Genomic DNA, 20,768 nt, shown 5'->3' on the forward strand with positions numbered 1-20,768 from the left:
ATGAAATCTTTGTCAGATAACTGGCTGACCATGAAGGTAACAGAACAGGGACATCAATGACAACACATGACAAAGAATATAGTCTTTGCAAAAGCAGTTTGGAAAACTCAGTAAACAAATGACTGCAGCCTTCATCAAGCAACAACAGCAATCCTTGGGGAGAGAGGAGAATCTCATTACCAGAGTTAGCACACTACAATACTCAAACTGTCCTGTTCTCAATAAAAAATTACACATCATACAAAGAAATAGGAAAGTATGGCTCATTCACGGGGGGAAAAAAGAAATTGATAGAAACCATCACAGAGAAAAGAATAAAGGAAAATGAACAGAGCCTAAGGGATATAAGGACATCACCAAATTTACGAATATACACATTATGGGAGTCCCAGAAAAGAGAAAGGAACAAAAAATATACAAAGAAATTATGAACAAAACTTCCCAAAGTTGATTAAAGACACGAATCTATACATCTAAGAAGTTCAACAAACTCCAAGCAGGATAATCTCAAAGAGATCCACACCAAGACTCATTATAATCAAATTGTCAAAAAAACAGAGAGAGAATCTTAAAAGCAGCAAGAGAGAAGGGACTCATCATATACAAAGGACTCTCAGTAAGATTAACAGCCCATTTCTATTCAGAAACCATGGAGGCCAGAAGGCAATGAGAGGATATATTTAAAGTGCTGAAAGAAAAATAACCTATCAATCAAAAAATCTGTATCCTGCAAAACTGTCCTTCAAACATGGAGATGAAAAGATGCTCCACATCAGATGTTAGGGAAATGCAAATTAAAACAATGAGACATCACTATACACCTATCAGAATGGCAAAAATCCAGAACACTGATCACACCAAATGCTGGTGAGGAATGGAATATTATTCAGTGCTAAAAAGATACGAGCTGGCAAGCAATGAAAAGACATGGAGGAACTTTAAATGCTATTATTAAGTGAAAGTAGCCAACTTGAAAAAACTACATAGTATATATTCCAATTATATGACACTCTGGAAAAGTTAAAACCATAGAGATAATAAAAGGATCCATGGTTGTCAGGGGTTAGTAGGGGAGAAAGGAATGAATAGGCAGAGCAGAGGATTTTTAGGGCAGTGAAACTATCCTGTGTGATACTATAATGGTAGATACATGTCATTACACATTTATGAAAACCTGAAAATGTAAAAAACCAAAAAAAACAAAAAATGTACAACACCAAGAATGAACCCTAATGTAAACTATAGACTTTGGATGATAACGATGTGTCAAAGTAAGTCCATTAATTCCAACAAATGTACCACTCTGATGCGGGATTTTGATAATGGGGGAGGCTAAGCCCCATATGTGAGGGGAGGCAGGGGGTATAGGAGAAATCTCTGTACCTTCCACTCAATTTTGCTGTGAACCTAAGACTGCTCTAAAACAGGATAAGAGAATATTATGAACTTTATGTTAACTTCAATTTAAATGAAACTGACAAATTTCTTGAAAAATCCAACTCACCAAAATGACATAAGAAACAGAATCTAATCCTTGTATCTATTAAAGAAATTGAATTGGTTACTAAAACCTTCCCAAAAAGAAAACTCCAGCCCCAAATGATTTCACTAGTGAATTCTATCAAATATTCAAGGAAAAAATAACTCAATCTTAAGAAAATTTTTATACCAGCAAATCAAACCCCATAATATACAAAAAGGATAATACATCATGATCAAGTAGGGTTTATCCTGGAATTCCAGGTTGATTAACTGAAAATCAATGAATGAATGAAATTCCCCATATTAACAGAATAAAGCAGAAAAATCTTTTGATCATCTGGAAAGATGCAGGAAAAGCACATGACAAAATTCAACAGTCATTCACAATAAAAGCTCTCAGACAACTAGGAACAGTAGATAACTTCCACAATCTGAATTAAGGTCATATACAAAAAACCTACAGCTAACATCATACCTAATAGTGCAAAACTGAATGTTTTTCCACTAAGAACAAGAGTAAGGTTAGAGGCGCTGGCCCTATGGCCCAGTGGTTAAGTTCGGCGTGCTCCACTTCCGCAGCCTGGGTTCGGCTGCCGGGCGCAGACCTACACCACTCATCAGTGGCCATGCTGTGGCAGCAACCCACATACAAAATAGAGGAAGACTGGCACAGATGTTAGCTCAAGGCAAATCTTCATCAAGCAAAAAGAAGAAGATTGGCGACAGATGTTAGCTCAGGGCAAATCTTCCTCAGCAAAAAATAAAAAAATAAATAAGGCTGGAATTCCTGCCTTAACCATTTCTATTCAACATTGAGTCAGAGGTGCTACCCAGTGCAATGAGGCAAGAAAAAGAAATAAAAAAGCATAAAGATGAGAAAAAAAGAAAACATCATAAATTTATAGTAATCAAATATTTGGTATTAGCAGAAAGATGGACATTTAGATCAATAGGAGAAAACAGAATCCCAGTATAGACCCACACACATCTGGTCAACTGATTTTCAACAAACGTTCCAAGGCAATTCAAAGGAGAAAGAACATCTTTCCAACAAACGGTGGCTCTAAAATAATTGGGTATCCACAACAAAAAGAAGAGAACCTCAGGGCCTGCCTGGTGGCACAGTGGTTAAGTTCACACACTCCGCTTCAGTAGCCTGGGGTTCACAGGTTCAGACCCTGGGCGTGGACCTACACATCGCTCATCAAGCCATGCTGTGGCAGTGTCCCACATACAAAATAGAGGAAGACTGACACAGATGTAAACTCAAGGACAATCTTCCTCAAGCAAAAAGAGGAAGATTGGCAACAGATGTTAGCTCAGGGCCACTCCTCCTTACCAAAAGAAACAAAAAAAAAAAAGAGAACTTCAGCCCTTAACTTACACCATACATAAAAATTAACCCAAAATATATGAAACCTAAACCTATAAAACTTCTAGAAGAAACTATAGGAAACTGTCTGTTACTTTGGGGTATGTAAAGGTTACTTGGAACACAAAAAGCACAAACCATAAAAATCAATAATATGGACTTCACCAAAATTCAAAACTTTTGCTCTTAGAATGATACTGATAAGAAAAAAAGTCAAATCACAAACTGGGAAGAAATATTTGCAAAATATATATATGTCATAAAGAATGTGTATCCAGAATTATATAAGGAATTTTTTAAATTTAATAAAAAAACAAACAACTATGCAGAAAAGAAGTAACATTGTTTGCCTCAGAATTTGACTCTCAAGAGTATTCCTAGTGAACAACTAACTGAGAAGAAGGGTGGTTCACTGTGCCTAGACTGTTTGTTCAAACAATGTGGTTTATACTTCCCTTCTGGGAGTCTGGAATTTTAATATGTGCTAGGCAAGATGTACCAGTCCCCAGGCAAAACCTTGGGCGTGAGTCTCTAATGGGCTTCCATGAGCAGAAATGCTGCCACATTTTCATTGCTGGGGGAAGAGTGCACTTTGTGTGACCCCCTCATGTGAGGGAGAGAACATAAGGAAGCCTGTAGCATGGATTCCTCCAGACTACACCTGTGTCAAGCATTCTTCCCCTGTGATCAGGCAATGTATACTTACTACCCTGCTGTAACAAATCTTAGTTGTGAGTATAACTATACGCTGAGTTCCATGAGTCCTTCTAGTGAATCTCTGAACGTGGGGGTGGTCTTGGGTACCAAATAAAAAAATTATCTGAATAGGCAACTCACAAAAGAAGATGTGCAAATGGTCAATAAGCACATAAAAAAACGTTTAACACATCCTTAGTCATTATGAAAATGCAAAACAAAAGTACGAGATTCCACTAGATTCCCATCAGAATAGATAAAATTATGAAGACTAATCATACCAACTCCTGACAAGAATGCAAAGGAACTAGAACTCTCAGATACTGCTGGAAGATATATAAAATGATGCAACCACTTGAGAGAACAGTTTGACAGTTTCTTAAAAAGTTAAATTTACTAACCCTACGACTCAAGCATTCTACTCCTAGGTATTACTCAGGAGAAATGAAAACATGTCCATAAAAAGACTTGTACACTAACACTGATAGCAGCTTTACTTATTTATAAAGCTGGAAATAACCCAAATTCCCATCAAACAGTGAAAGGATAAATAAATTGTGGTTTATCTATATAACGGAATACTAATCAACAATAAAAAGGAATAAATTATTGATATATGAACAACACAGATAATAAATATCTCAAAATCCATATGTTGAGTGAAAGAAGCAAGGCAAAAAAAGAATATATACTGTGTGATTCCATTTATATAAATTTCATTAAACTATAAATCAATCTGTAGTGTCAAAGGTTGCCAGGGAACACGGGTGGAAGGGAGATGAATTACAAGGAAACTTTCGGGGGTGATGGAAATATTCATTATCTTTAACTCATCATATTTTAAACATGTACCATTTATTGAACCTCAAGCATACCTCAATAAAGTTGGAGGGGGAAACATAGGAAAAGAAAGAGGAAATGTAAAAAAACAGTAAAAGTAAGAAAAACAAGTAAAAAATAAATAAAACATCATCCAAGTAAATGAGAAATACGATGCCAGTGAACTGAGGTTTCTACTTGTGAATCCATATGTGGTATGGATGGGACTACAGGCCTGTCATTAACATTGGTCATAGAGTTTTCTGGAGCCCTGGTCAACACCTGGTCCAGCATGCCACATCTGGCAGACAGGTCCAGGCCTCCAACACAAAGCCCATACTCTGCAGTCCACTGAGCTCTTAACTGGTCATGCTAGATCATCTAGGTCCACTGCCCTTGCAGGTGAATTACAAAGTCCAGAAGCTGACTAGATTTTTCAGAGACTTATTCTTTTTTCTCCAGTAATTTGTCTTATCTACAGGTATATGGCCGGACAGTTCAGCTGGACTATCGACCTCATTTTGGCTCAATTTGTTTTTTAATGTTTGCAAATATTTCCTCCATGGCTCACAACACAAAAGAATACAATGACTCCATTCACATAAAATTCAAAGAAGAAAAACTACACTATATTGTTCAGAGACACATACAAACATGGTAATACATATAAAGAAAAGCAAAGAAAAGACCAAAACTGGGGGAAAGAAGGGGTTTCTGATTGGGGAAGAAACACACAAGAGTTTCTGGATTGTTGTTCATGTTCTATTTCTGACCTGGATTGTGATTAAATGGGTATCCTCTTTGTAGTTATTATGTCACCATTTATTTTATTCATTTTCTGTATGTTACATTTTAAAATAAGAAGCTTTAAAAGAATGAAACTAAATCATTGCTCCACAAAGTAAATGTCCCACACCATTTCACTTAAACGGCTGCTTGCATTCCACTTGCATCAGACAGAGTTCTAAGCTACAAACCTCAAGGGCTAATTTCCAATACATATACAACACTCATGTTCTTCTTTCTAGTCCCATGTTCCCAAAGACAGTCTTTCCACTCTGAAATTTATAGAATGGCAGAGTGTAAGTCAGGTCATAGCTGCAAATTAATGATGATTAATTCGTTTAAGTGCAATGACAAGTTGAAAATTTTGAACATCTCATGAACATATTTAAAATCTTCAGCTACTTTAGACTCTGACTTGACCTTCTAGTAGTCTTCTAGGTCTTAGAGGTTTTCTGTTTCTAAACACAGATGCTTATATCTATTTAAAAAGGCAGAATATAAAACTGGCTCTATCCTATCATTACCATTATGCTTATGTTGTATGCATATGTAATAAGCCTTAAAGGGATTATGGAAAAATGAGAATTTTTACTTGTGGTGGAGGTAAAAACACTTTTCTCTTGTTTCAATTCATATTATGTTTGCCTATGCATATATTTTTAGCCTTATGAAATACTTTTTTTTTTTTTGGGTGAGGAAGATTGACCCTGAGCTAACATCCATTGACAATCTTCCTCTTTTTGCTGAGGAAGATTAGCCCTGAGCTAACATCCGTACCCACCCTCCTCTATTTTGTATATGGGATGCTGCCACAGCATGGCTTGACGAGCGGTGCGTAGGTCCACGCCCAGGATCCAAACCAGCAAACCCCAGGGCCACCAAAGCAGAGCGTGCCAACTTAACCACTACGCCACCGGGCTGGCACCATGAAATACTTTTTTTCCCCTACATCTTTCTAATTTCTCAGTTACCATTAGACAGAACATACTCTATGTTGAGCCAGCTGTTTAATATCCAGTATAAGTTAGGAAGTTAGTATATAAAGTTCTACTTTGATTAAAAAAAGAATCAGCCCAAGTAGTGAATTCTTATACCAGTACTATCTATTCAGGAAAAAAACTTTTTAAGGTAAATAGCTTACATGTTTCACTAAAACATCCTTTGCTTTGTCTCTCTCATCCACTTTTGTTTTTTACACCATTACACATTGTATCAATCTCTTTCATTTGGGAAAATGCTAAACACTATTTTGAGAGGAAGAGGAGTACATCTGGTCCCACTGGCACTAAGCCATAAATTATTTTTAATTATGGCTTATGTATGAAAATATTCTTCCCTAATCTTTAAAATCTGGGGAAAAAAATAATGGTTTAGTTCCCAGGAGTTAAATATCCCACAAATAAAGCCCCCTGTAAATACTATTTTTTAAGACACTCATACAATCCTAATTAAGAATATCAATATAAGGTGAATCATATTATATAAAATACTTTATATAATGTTATGTGTAAATTTTATTCTAAATGATGTTATACTTGATAAAGTGCAACCTGTATATATTATATGATAGTGTTTTAAATGATGAAAATTTCAACCAGTTCCTGATTTGATAATTCTAATCTGGTTCATCATACAAGAGAACAGGAAATAAACACTCAAGTATTTAGAAGTAAAGGAACACAGAGCTTTCAAATGATTCAGAAAATATATACACAGTCATGCGCTGCATAACAACATTTTGGTCAACGACGGACCGTGTATACAACAGTGGTTCCATAAGATTAGTACCATACAGCCTAAGTGTGTAGCAGGCTATAGGTTTATGTAAGGGCACTTTATGAGTACAACGAAGAAATTGCCTAACATGGGCCGGCCCTGTGGCTTAGCGGTTAAGTGCGTGCGTTCCGCTGCTGGCGGCCCGGGTTCGGATCCCGGGTGCACACCAACGCACCACTTCTCCGGCCATGCTGAGGCCGCGTCCCACATGCAGCAACTAGAAGGATGTGCAGCTATGACATACAACTATCTACTGGGGCTTTGGGGGGAAAAAAAAAGAAATTGCCTAACAATGCATTTCTCAGAATATATTCCTGTCATTAAGTGACACATGACTGTATATACACACAAAGAAAAAGAATGAGAAAGCAAATGTGGTAAAATGTTAATAATTGGGTATTCTGAACAAAGAAGGGAAAATGAAAAGTCCTTTGTACTATTTTAGCAAATTTTTACTTTTAATTCATTTTAAACGTATAAAAGTTACCCAAAAAACCTCAGTCACATAGTTCAGAAAAATGAAATATACTCATTATCCAGTTAAGTAGTTCTCATTAGGAAAAAATGAGCATGTACCTCCAATACCTAAAAACTTATTTATAAATGTACTTACTAAAATGCTAATACATTACATATATATAACATAAATCACACATTAAAAAGTAGGTATTCTAAAAGGATAAGCTAAAAAATAAGTCCAAATAGAAGGAACAATCTTGCTCTACAACTGTGAATTCAACCAGTACCCAATAACTCCCAAAACTCTTTCTCTAATTCAACCTCTTCTCTAGAACTCCAGGTCTCACATCCTACTACTTATGGGATTTCTAAAATTGAGGTGCCTATAGGAGAGCAAACCTCAACACAGTTAGACTAAACTGAGTACTTTTCTCCAGAAACCTGCTTTTACTCTGGCTTTCCCCTTAGTGCTAAAGGTATCTGATTGCTCAGTACAGTCATCCTAGTCAATTCGTTCTTATTCCAGCCCCACAACACCCCCCACCCCACCTCGCATGCAAAATCACAAAGTTCTACTCCCTTAAACTCTTTCAATTCCTTTCTGTCCTCTTTGAATCCACTGCTTCCTCCATGGGCCATCATCACAGTTCACTTGGATTATGAGCAGCTTCTTCATGGAGAGCATGATTTCAAGGCCTCCAATCTCAACAGCTTCCTATGCATTCTTCACATTGAAGCCTGCGGGACTATTCTAAAACCCAAAATTGACTAAGCCACCTTCCACTCTCTCCCTTGTTATGGTTCCCCATCACTTTCAAGATAATAGCCACACTTCTAGCATGGTAAACTTGTCCTTTTATGACTGATTCTGGCCTATCCCTCTGTCTATTGTCCTCAGTTCTAACCTCGTTGAACTATCTGCAACTACCTTAAAGTACCAAATTTTCTCAGGCCTTTATGCTTTTACATGTTGCTATCACTGCCTGAAAATCCCATCCTCCAGCATTTCCTTGCAGAACTCACACTCAACTTTCAGGACTCAGTGCAAATGATCTTCCTCCTGGAAAACATTTCCTGAGATCAGGAAAGCAGAAGGCTCTATTCATACAGCTCACTAGAGGGTGAGCCCCCTGAGGACAAACAATACACTGTATTACTCTGAATTCTCAGAACTTGATACATAATCAAATGCTTAATATTTGCTGAGCTCAACTCAGTTGGGAAAAAATACACCTTTTAATAAATGTTGCTGGGATAACCAGAGAATCATATGGAAAAAGATAAAACTGGATCCACTGCTCAGACTGAATACCAAGATAAATTCTAAATGGATGGGAGAGTTAAATGTGAAAAATAAAACCATACAAATACTAGAACATGACTGAATTCCGTTATTACTTACAAGTGGAGAGAGCTTCCTAACATGAGTCAAAAAAAATCAATATATTTGACTAAATAAAAATAAACTTCCGGATGGCAAAATACCATAAGCAAAGTAAACACTTTTTAGATTTAAAAAAGGTCTACTGATAATAAATTCAGCGGAGGCAGCAAACAGCAGACTGGAAACTGCAAAAATCCAAATTGGAGAATTGGAAGACAAAACTTACGAGGAAAGATGAGAGGTTGTTCCTGAGAATTTCCTATTTGTACAGAATTAAAAAACTTTTTGTATAAAGGAGTAGAGGATAGCAGAGAAAACAAATAGACTGAATGTTTCCTGAGCTAAATAAACATAATTGAGTCTTCAGATCATGACTTATCACAACTAGACATATTTCTGAATTTCAAAGATCAAGAAAAAGTTTCAAAGATCAGTATAAAAAAGGAGGAAATCAACAGGTGGTATCAGATTTTTCTCTACAAAATCAAATGTTAAAGAAAGAACAAAACCCACATATTTTAAAAGGAAATAAAGCATAACCCAGTATTTCTATACCAAGCCAAACTATCAGTCAAAATATCAACTGCAAAAACAGAATTATCTTCCCACACAAGCTCAAAAGAAAACCACCTACAAAATATAAAAATTCCATGAAACAGCATTCTAACCACCAGAACTGAATCAGAAGAATGGAGAAGACTCAGTACAGTAGAGACTATAAGGAAACTCAATAGAGTAAAATGTTAACAATTAACTCTACGTAGTAATTGTTGTGAGGTTTAATGCACATGTTAAATGACTCCTGAAAGAGAAGATTCCCACAGTTAAAAGACAATAATATTCTGCAGCTAAAATTCTGTTGACGTTCCTCCTTTTTTTTTTTTTTTTTTTCCTATAGGATAGCAGCAGCAAAAGAAAGAGTACAAAGATTGAAGATGCCCAAGTGTTGCAAGCTGATATACTTACAGGGAGTTTGGTGAAGGCCGGGTTGGTGACGTGCTTCCCAAAGGCATCTTCCTGGAACTGGAGAAGCTGCACCACCAGCCCTGCCAGCGTTTTATTGGTAGGAGCATCTGCATGAACATACTGCAAGATAAAGACAGGGATTCAGAAACTGGGACAATCATGCAGGAGAGAACCTTCCCTTACTTCCTAGCACCTACTAAGCACTGGCACAGTGGTAGATTTATAAATGTCTGAGACGCTCTCTGCTGTAAAGGAGCTTACAAAAACAAATACGGGGCGGTGGGGAGGGATAGATAATATGTCTCTTTAGTTTACAGATCTTCAGAATGAGAGATACCATGCCCAAAAAATCAAACCTAAGTCATCTCATCTGCACCTGGACCTAAATTAGATGGTGAGATCCTGGACTTCAAACTTGAGCCTGATGCTATAATGGGATGAGACCTACCGGCCAGTGTATTTTCTGATGCTATAATGGGATGAGACCTACCGGCCAGTGTATTTTTTATGTGGGATGAACACAAATAATTTGCGACCAGAGAGCAGACTGTATTGTTTTTAAAACACGTACACAAATTCTCTGACATTCCTCTCATCAAGAGGTAGGGTCTATGCCTTCTTCTATTGAATCAGGACCATCCTCAGTGACTCACTTATAACTCACTTATAAGCACAGAAGTGATGCTGTGTGACTTCTGATGATAAGTCAAAAAAGGTCATGTAGCTTCCATGTAGTTCTTTTGGGACACTTGCCTTTGGAGCCCTGAACTACAGTGAAGAAGTCCAACCACCCTGACAACGCCATACTTTGAGGAAGCCCAGGCTACATGGAGAGGCTACATGCAGACAATATAGCTGCCAGCCCCAGGTGACATCCCAGAAGACTGACAGTACAACCACCAGACACATGAGCAAAGATGGTTCTGGATGATTCTGGGCCCCAGCTGGTAAGTCACCCCAATCATCATATCTCCCCAGTCAAGTCCCCAGGTATCACGGAGCAGAAACAGTTGTCCCCAGTGTGCCCTGTCAAATTCCTGACACACAGAAACTGTAAGCATAATAAAACAGTTGTTTTACGCCATTAAGTTTTGAACATAATAAAATACTTGTTTTTATGCATGAAAAAAACCACGGGTACACTTAAAAATGGTTAAAATAGTAAATTTTACATTATTGTTTTTACCACAATAAAATTTTTTTTAAAAACAATATGTGGGGCCGGCCCTGTGGCTTAGCGGTTAAGTGCGCGCGCTCCGGTGCTGGCAGCCCCGGTTCGGATCCCGGGCGCGCACCGACGCACCGCTTCTCCGGCCATGCTGAGGCTGCGTCCCACGTACAGCAACTAGAAGGATGTGCAGCTATGACATACAACTATCTACTGGGGGCTTTGGGGTGAAAATAAATAAATAAAAACAATATGTGAAAAGTTATCCACGCTGATGTGGATAATGTCAAAAGGGCAAATCAGTGGCAGATAGCAAGCTAGCTTCACAGAAAGGAAAGATAATTAGTACCATGATGGGGGGAAAGCATAAATTAGTAAGTTAAATTAAACGTAGAAGTTTAATTTGATATTAAATGTGCAATATCACTTTGAGAAGCCAGAACATTCAATAAATTTTTTAAACCTCCAATTTTGAGCAGGAAAAACATTTATACAGTACTTCCTTCAGTTTCACTAACGATAGCAAATAACTAAATTTTTCCTCCTGGAGCAAACCTCTTTCCCAGGACCATCCAACATTTCAAGATTAATGAATGTTTCTATTACAATAAACAATTTTTAAGTGATTTATATATGGCAAAATAATATCAGCTGCACAGTCTACCATTACTATACATTAACTTGAATGGCGCTCAATTCGTACTACTGCCAAAGATAGAGCATAATATAAAGTGACAATTCTTTTTAAAGCTTAGTATCCTCTCAAATTTTTATTTGTTCAGGTGCATTAGCTTTCCACTCTAAATGAAACAGCCAGCATATGCAGTTAACTTTGCTGAAGACTGGTATTTTGTTGGAATGCTTTATTTTACATGAAATCTTCTAGACCAAAGGTTGGTAAAATCCAGCCAGCTGCCTGTTTCTGTGTGGCCCACAAGCTAAGAATGGTATCTGCACTTTTAAATGACTGGCAAAACATTTAAAAGGGTAATAATATTTCATGACACATGAATATTACATGAAATTCAAATTTCAGTGTCCATAAATAAAGTTTTATCAAAACACAGCACACTCATTCATGACACATTGTCTATGACTGCTTTGGTGCAACAGCAGAGTTGAGCACTTGCAACTTGGACTGTACCCCCCAGAAAGCCTAAAATATTTACTCTCTTGCCCTTTAGAGAAAAATTTGCTATTCCTATCCCAGACCACTCCTTTTTATCCTTATAGAAAGTTTCCTTTTATATTAAGGGTGTTCTATAAAAACACATTTCTGTAGGGCCACAAAGTGAAACACATATGCCAGATATGAATCAAAAACTGGAAACAAGTTCATACAATTAAGCATATAAAATGTCAATTCTTTAGTCTAAAATAATGGTTCTCAAATTTTAGCCCCACTTCCACAGTTTCTAATTCAATAGGTCAGGCCCAAGAATTTCCATTTCTAACAAGTTCCCATCTCAGGTGACACTACTGGACTTTTGAGGATTTCAAAATACAATTTTGGGGGGACACACTTAGACCTCAGCATCCATTAAATCATCACCACGTTCAAGATAACAATCATACATCATCTCCAAAAGTTCTCTTGTGCCCTTTTGTAATCCATCTCTCCCTCTAACTCCATCCCCAGGTAACCACTTTCTGTCAATATAAATTAATTTGCATTCTCTTGAATTTTAAATAAATGGAATCATACACTAAAAAGAAAAAAAAACACTGGAATTTTAAAAAAAATCTATTTCAAATATCACTATATATCTCACTTAAAGAATGCATTTCAGGGGCTGGCCCGGTGGCGTAGCAGTTAAGTTCAAGCGCTCCATTGCGGCGGCCTGGGGTTCACAAGTTCGGATCCTGGGCGTGGACCTACGTACTGCTCATCAAGCCAGGCTGAGGTGGCATCCCACACAGAACAACTAGTAGGATGTACAACTATGAGATACAACTACCTACTGGGGGTGTGGGGAGAAAAATAGAAAAAAAGGAGGAAGATCAGTGGCCAATCTTTCTCAAAAAAAGAAAACATTTTATTACAATTTAGAAGTTAAAGGGCCGGCCCCGTGGCTCAGCGGTTAAGTGTGCACGCTCCGCTGCTGGCGGCCCGGGTTCGGATCCCGGGTGCGCACCGACACACTGCTTCGCCGGCCATGCTGAGGCCGCGTCCCACATGCAGCAACTAGAAGGATGTGCAGCTATGACATACAACTATCTACTGGGGCATTGGGGGAAAAATAAATAAATAAATAAAATTATTAAAAAAAAAAAAACTACTTACAAGGGCCAGCCCCGTGGCTTAGCGGTTAAGTGCACGCACTCCGCTACTGGCAGCCTGGGTTCAGATTCCAGGCACACATCGAGGCACTGCTTGTCCGGCCATGCTGAGGCGGCGTCCCACATACAGCAACTAGAAGGATGTGCAACTATGACATACAACTATCTACTGAGACTTTGGGGAGAAAAAGGGGAAAAAAAAAAAAGGAGGAGGAGGATTGGCAATAGATGTTAGCTGAGGGCCGGTCTTTCTTCCTCAGCAAAAAGAGGAGGATTGGCATGGATGTTAGCTCAGGGCTGATCTTCCTCACCAAAAAAAAAAAAAAAAAAAAGAATGAAGCAGGCTGACCATGGGATGGATATATGGCAAAAGTATGACTACCACCTCAAATGCGTATAATCCCATCTTTCAGGACTACCTCATTTGATTCAAACAATAGTCCTATGGAGTCACGGTCTTAACTTACAAATGAAAATTTCAAACACAGAAATCAAGTCATCTGCTCAAGGACACCATCAATTAGCAGCCAAGAGTACTACTTACATCTTCCAATCAAATCTAACTGCTCATTCCACTACCCCATACTGATATAATGCAGTTCATTTCAACTGCTTCCAAAAATATCACCTAAAACATAAGTTCTTAACTGCTTTCAAAATATTGAATCCTGATTAAGAAAAAAAATTTTAACGACTATATAGACTATTTCAGTCATAAACAGTTTTTTTTGCCCAACATTTTATCTTTAGATCAAAAAGTTCAATACCATGTTTTACTTAAGACAACAAAAATTTTTTAGTCTCAAAGTATTTTGATTAAGAAAGTTAGGAAGAGGGCCAGCCCTGTAGCTTAGCAGTTAAGTGCACGCACTCCGCTGCTGGCGGCCCGGTTTGGATCCCAGGCGCACACCCACGCACTGCTTCTCCGGCCATGCTGAGGCCGCGTCCCACATACAACAACTAGAAGAATGTGCAACCATGACATACAACTATCTACTGGGGCTTTGGGGCAAAAAAGGAGGAGGACTGGCAATAGCTGTTAGCTCACAGCAAGTGTTCCTCAGCAAAAAGAGGAGGATTAGCATGGATGTTAGCTCAGGGCTGATCTTCCTCACAACAAAAAAAAGTTAGGAAGAGACGTTTAAAAAGTTTTATCAATAAATCTGCTTTATATTACCTGGGATTAATAAAGTATCAACAGTTTAATTTGTCCCTAAACAATTCTATTTCAATTCAGGAAATGTCCCATAAAAAAAATTAACTATGGGGCCAGCCCGGTGGCACAGTGGTTAAGTGCGCTCGCTCTGCTACAGCGGCCCAGGGTTCACAGGTTCGATCCCAGGCGCGCACGGACGCACCGCTTGTCAAAACATGCTGTGGCGTCGTCCCATATAAAGTAGAGGAAGATGGGTATGTATGTTAGCCCAGGGCCAATCTTCCTCAGCAAAAAGAAGAGGACTGGCATTGGATGTTAGCTCAAGGCTGATCTTCCTCACAAAAAAGCAAAAAAAAATTAACTATTTAACTGTCTTTAACTGTTAAATAATTTATGTAAAGGACATTGAAGTGCCTCCCTTATGAAATCTAGTCTATTTTAGTGATCATTCTTAAATCTAAATCATCCTGAAATCTTAAATCTTATTTCAGGAATAAACCAAACTTCAATTTACCTGGAAGAAATTTACCTGGGAACCTAAATGGCTTACAGATATACTTCACCTCCAAGGTATCTGAGCTGAATCAATTTGAGATCAGTAAGGTTTTATCATCTAAAAACCACTCAGAAACTATGGACAGAAATATGGCTCTCATCTTTATCAGAGTTAGGGTGAAAGATATGTACGCAACAATACAAAGAAGGCAGCTTAGGTAGGATATGAACAAGCTTCTGCACTGCTTCCAGACTTAAAATGCAACCTCAGGCAAAGAGTTAACCTCCCTGTGCTTCAGCTTCCCCTCACCTACAGTGGTCACCTCCTCTGAACTCCTTTGGCCTAGCTGAAGCTCATCCCAGTCAAAAAGTATTCACTCTCCCTTCTGTGTTGCTAAGTCAAATTTATCAACAAAGCCTAAATGAACAGGTTCCTAGACTAATTAATCTGTTCACTCATTGAGCAAATATTTGCTGAGCACCTACTAAGAGCATTTAGAAAACAATACAAAGAAGTTCTCTTTTAATCTGAGATGACCTGGATTTTACAAGTAAGTGTCTATATCTATCTTTTCCACCACATTGTGACTTCCTTAAAGAGAGAGATTATGTGTAGCAATAAAAAAAAAAAATTGGGGTTTGGAGCTAGACAGACCTTCATCTAACCCCGTATCTACCACTCCTAACTGTAATCTTAGAGAAGTTACTTAAATCTGGAGCCTCAGGTTCCTCTCACGTGTAAAATGAAGTAAATAACATCTATTCAGGAAATAATATCAATACCAAATACCAAATTGATATCAAACAATATCAATATAATATTATTCAGGACTGTGGTGAGGATTTGAATTATGCTTTAAGTGCCCAGATATGGGAGATGTTCAGTTGCTCATGAAATGTATGGACAAACCCATCAAAAAAAATGCGACTGCCAACGTCATGTTTCTTTCATATGGTCGCTGAGATGTATGATTCTGAAAATGAAGTATTAGATGCAATAGAAAAGTTTAGTTAAAACCCATCAATCTCGGGCCGGCCCCGTGGCTTAGCGGTTAAGTGCGTGCGCTCCGATGCAGGTGGCCCGGGTTCGGATCCCGGGTGCACACAGACACACTGCTTCTCCAGCCACGCTGAGGCCGCGTCCCACATACAGCAACTAGAAGAATGTGCAACTATGACATACAACTATCTACTGGGGCTTTGGAGGAAAAATAAATAAATAAATAAAATTTAAAACCCATCAATCTGTACACCAAGTAGAGATATACTGTGTACAAAAGAAGCAAAGAAACTTCTGGTTAATACTTTCACCACTCCAACACCACTCTCAGAGGCTGACAGGATTCTAGCTGCCAGACTTAAGGGATATACAATTCTGAATTTGAGTAGGCCCAAGAAATATACTCTGGCTTTATGAAACCCTGAGAAGTCAAACCTAACTTTGTCTTTAAGGCCTTAGCGACACTAAGCCAAGATTAGCCTACTGGCTTCAACACTCTGGAACATATCCCTCAGTCAGCCTCACAGCCACTTCTTCACCCACCCAAACAAATCTCGGAAGGCTTATCCAAGCCTAAAGCTGACCTCTTAAAAAACTGGGCCCAAAGAGATGCACACGGAGTTTGGAGAGATAGAAATGACTATTATTTCCTTTTTCTTTTCCATTCCTTGATATCCAAAGGAATATTACTCCTGAGTATTTTTCTTTGTTAAAGCTATATTGATAAAGTAATACAATATTACATGTCAATTATATCTCAATAAAAGCAGGGGAAAAAAATCCAGACTGGGGGAATAAAAAAACTACATTAAAGTACATTGAATTTAAGACCCAAAGCATTGGCTGAAAGGCACTTGACAAAAAATAATTAATACTTTTAGAATATAAATATATTCAAGTCCCTTAGCCACTTCCAGAAGCTCTACTGCCTACACAAAAAAGTGACCAATATATCACTGTACAAGGAAGAGCAATATTCCTGTCTACTTACATGTAGAGGAGAAAAGTCTACAGTCCCAAATGTGACTCCAAAATTTCAGGGGGAAAAAAGTCAAAGCATCTAAAAATACATCGTAAGTAAAAATATATGTTGTCTCTCACTTCCTAAAACTTCAGGTAAGAATAGTCATTTCTTAAAGTGTAATGTCAAAGGAACCTAAGATTCCTGTCCTTGTCTACTTCCAAAAGTTGGCAGGCTTCACTGAACTGCAGACCCCAAATGAACAGGTTCCTAGAGTACATTACCTTTTCATTCATTCAACAAATATTTACAAAGCAACTACTAAGGGCGAGGCAATGAGTACCAACCATGTTCCAAGACACATTGTAGTGAACAGGCCTGACAAGGTCCCTGTCCCAGTGCCACCGTCTTCAATGGGGGAAGCACAGAACTGAAAAGGGTGTTCCAGAAATTTGGGGGCAGAGGGAAGTATTTTCGGCTGTCTGCTTCATTACACCTTCTAAGGGAGTCATTCCTAAATATTTACATGAAGAGGAAGTTAAGAAACATTTGTTATAAACAAGAGGTTAAGTCACAACTTTCAATACCACTGACTCAGCAGAACTTACATTCCAAAGGTAGGAGAAACAGATAAAGCAAAAATAATCTCAAAAAGTGGTACAAAGAAAATAAAGGTGATATGAAGTGGGGTGATCTACTATAAATGGGGTTCTCAGGGAAGGCCTGAGAAACACATCAGGTACAAGTGAACACTAACTCTTCTACTATCACCAATCATAACCAAAAGTACTATGAAGTAAAAACCGTCGCTTTATAATATTAGCTCTCATCAATACTATAATTCATTATATTAACTTGCTGTTATTAACTTCCAAGTACAATCGTTCACAGTCCTTTAGCAAATCAATAACAGGTAGTAAAATCTTAGCTTACCTGACTTCGAAGACTAGTCTCTAAACAAACTTGAAGCTGCTTTTACAGCTCCGGCTCAGACAGTTTTTAATAATCACTGTTCACACACCTAATGCAGCTAACAAAAGAGAAAGATTCCGAGCCTCCGGGTTGCTGAGGTCGACCTGTTCCTACATACTGGGGTGAGCAGGGGCTTTCGCCCGGGGTGCGTGGGCTCCAAGGAGACGAGCCGCGGGAGCTCCGGGGAGCCCCGGGCCGCGGGCGCCCAAAGCGGACGGCGGGGGCGTGGCGGGCCCCGCGCCGGCCTTTGTTGTCCCTCGTGGCGCGCGGGGGGAAGGGCGGCCGGAGGCCCGCGAGGCCAGTAGCCGCCCCCGGGCCCCGTCGCGTGGCCTCCCGGCTCCCACGGGCGCGCGAACCCACCTTCTTGTAGTGCTTGCCCAGCCAGACCCGCACCGCATCCAGCTGGGACACCGTCTCCGGGCTCTCCCAAAACTTGCTGGCCGGGCCCCCGTCCTTCCGCCGATAGACGGCCAGGCCTGCGGCCGCCGCCGCTGCGCCTCCCGCACCCGCAGCGCCTGCCGCCGCCCCCAGCCCGCCGCCGCCCACCGCCGCGGCCATTCTCGCCGTCCGCCGTCCCCACCACCCAGCCCACCCCGGCCCTCGCCGCGTTCCCCGTTCGCACCCGCGCGCGCGCGCAGCTGCCACCGCCGCTTCCCGGCCCCGCCCAGCCAACCCCCTTCCGGCGCGGAGGCCCGACCCCGCCCCCTCTCGGGACCGGCGCCCTAACCGACGAGGGCACGCGCACACGCATGCGCAGTGCTCGCGCCAGGCGGGCCTCGGGGGAGCGCCTCCACCCGCCTCTTCCGCCATCTGCGGCGGCTTGCTCGACCTCTCCGCTGCCGAGCCTCCGCCTCTGCGCGTCTGGCTGTTTCCGGGGTTCCTGCGTCGGATCGTTGGCGGTCAACAACTGCATGGAGGTTCCCTGTCATCGGCTGCCACTGCCGGAGAGAAAAGGGCTGGTGTGAGAAGTTCCAGAGAGAAAGCCCGTTTAGGGTGTCGAGTGGCGGCAGAGGAACCCGCGAGCGGGTGGGAATGTGCGCCTGCCCTCGCTTACCCATACCTTCTACACAAAGTGGCCGTGTCAGCCTTTGTAGTCACTCACCTGGGACTACCACTCGGAGCTTCTTCGGCCTCACAGCCTTTCTGCCCCTCATGGCTCTAGCCGCACCAGCTCATTCCTGCCTCGGAGCCATCGCGCCAGCTGTTCCCGCGACCTGGACAGCTCTTCCCCTCTAATTGTCACTTAGGCGCTTTCAAATTCATAGCTTAAAGGTACTTTAGAAAAGCAAACCCTGACCATACAATCTTGAACAGGTAGTCATACTCACTGGACATTCTCTATGTAGCACTTACCACGACCTAGTATTTTTCTTTTCTTACTTATCGTCCACATAAATTAAATGAGAACTTAGTCTTGACTTGTTCACAGACGTACCCTCAGTGCTGGGAACAGGGCCTGTTATCTAATACATGTTCAATAAATATTTGATGAATGAATGGATGACGTACACAGGCAGAAAGGTTATAAATTATTAACGAAATATGATTGCCAATTATGAAGTTATGAACATAATGCTATATGACCCCAGAACAGCACGTGACTAATTGCTTGTGAGAAAGCCTGGTGAGTTTTTGAGACCAACTTTTAAGAGTGAACAGAATGTGATCAGGGAGGAAAGGACATTTCACACACATGAAAACAAGTGGAACAAAGGGTAATGCGCAAGTGTGAAAGCATGCTTGGTGCAACTCTCCATAAGACCATGGGATGGAAGCAGAGATGTTACTTGGTTGTGGCAATGATTTTGACTTTATCCTGTAAGCATTGAGAAACCATCTTGAACAGAGAGAATGACATGATCAGATTTATAGATTACGAAGATAATTGCAGCAGTGTGAATGATAGGAGGAAGAAAGAATAGAGAAAAGATGAACTGGTAACAGTCTAGGACAGAAACAATGAGAATGTAAGTAAGATATGGATCTTGCCCTCTAAGAGCTCAGACTTCAGAAATAATGATAATAGCGGGTGTCATGGAACACTGTGCCATGCTCTGTGCTGAGTACACCTACATTACTGCAGATAAGAAAATTGAGGCAGAGAGAGGTCAAGTAACTGGCTAGCAAATATATATTAGAGTCAGGTTTTTGAACTCAGGAATTAGATCCTGGAGTACTATTCCCCTCTCTTCCCAAGGACAATGTTTTCTACTAATAGTGTGTGAGTAGAGCAAAGAAACCACACTGGAAGAGTTCAGAAAGCTATTTCATTTTCTGGAGCCATTAGATCCTCCAGGGTGGTGTTCCAACATTTTTGTTCAAAAAAATTCTAAAATAATTTGGAAAACGATATACTTTCTTCTTTTAGAAAAACATCTAAAATTTTTCATCAAAAATTAAATAGTTGAAGGGCCCGGCCCGGTGGCATATCGGTTAAGTGTGCACACTAGGCTGCGGCGGCCAGGGTTCGGATCCACGGCTCTCACTGACGCACCGCTCGTCAAGCCGTGCTGTGGCTGCGTCCCATATAAACTGGAGGAAGATGGGCACGGATGTTAGCCTAGGGCCAGTCTTCCTTAGCAAAAAGAGGAGGATTGGCAACAGATGTTAGCTCAGGGCTGATCTTCCTCACAAAGAAAAAAAATACTTGAAGAGCATATTAATAAAGACGGACTTTTGTTTTTTGGCAGGGAAAGATCCACCCTGAGCGAAGATCTGTTGCCAATCTTCCTCTTTTTTTTCCCCTCCCCAATGCCCCAGTGCATGGTTGTATAACCTAGTTGTAAGTCCTTCTAGTTCTTTTATGTGAGCTGCCACCACAGCATGGCAACTGATAGACAGGTGGTGTGGTTCCGCAACCGGGAACCAAACCTGAGTGGACAAAGTGGTGAGAGTGGCAAACGTGAACCACTAGGCTATCAGGGCTGGCTCAAGATGGACATTTTTAAATGAAATGGTTCCATCACTTTTTTAAGTTTTTATTTTGAAATAATCTC

The 20,768-nt window shown here is 40.2% G+C and overlaps 1 protein-coding gene across 2 annotated transcripts in view; it reads right to left on the reverse strand.

The window, feature by feature from the left end:
• SMARCC1 (SWI/SNF related, matrix associated, actin dependent regulator of chromatin subfamily c member 1) overlaps positions 1–18,339 on the reverse strand; it is a 177,264-nt gene extending 158,925 nt beyond the window's left edge. For both annotated transcript variants that reach the window (XM_058557364.1, XM_058557354.1), the window contains exons 1-2: positions 18,133–18,339; positions 9,741–9,860 (exon numbers count right to left, since the gene is read on the reverse strand). In XM_058557364.1, coding sequence (XP_058413347.1) covers positions 9,741–9,860; positions 18,133–18,330 — 318 coding nt within the window. In that variant the 5' untranslated portion in view covers positions 18,331–18,339. The remainder of the gene's footprint in view (positions 1–9,740; positions 9,861–18,132) is intronic.
• Between the last annotated feature and the right edge of the window lie 2,429 nt (positions 18,340–20,768).

The sequence above is a fragment of the Diceros bicornis genome, chromosome 2 (assembly GCF_020826845.1).
Source record: "Diceros bicornis minor isolate mBicDic1 chromosome 2, mDicBic1.mat.cur, whole genome shotgun sequence".
Lineage (NCBI taxonomy): Eukaryota > Metazoa > Chordata > Mammalia > Perissodactyla > Rhinocerotidae > Diceros > Diceros bicornis.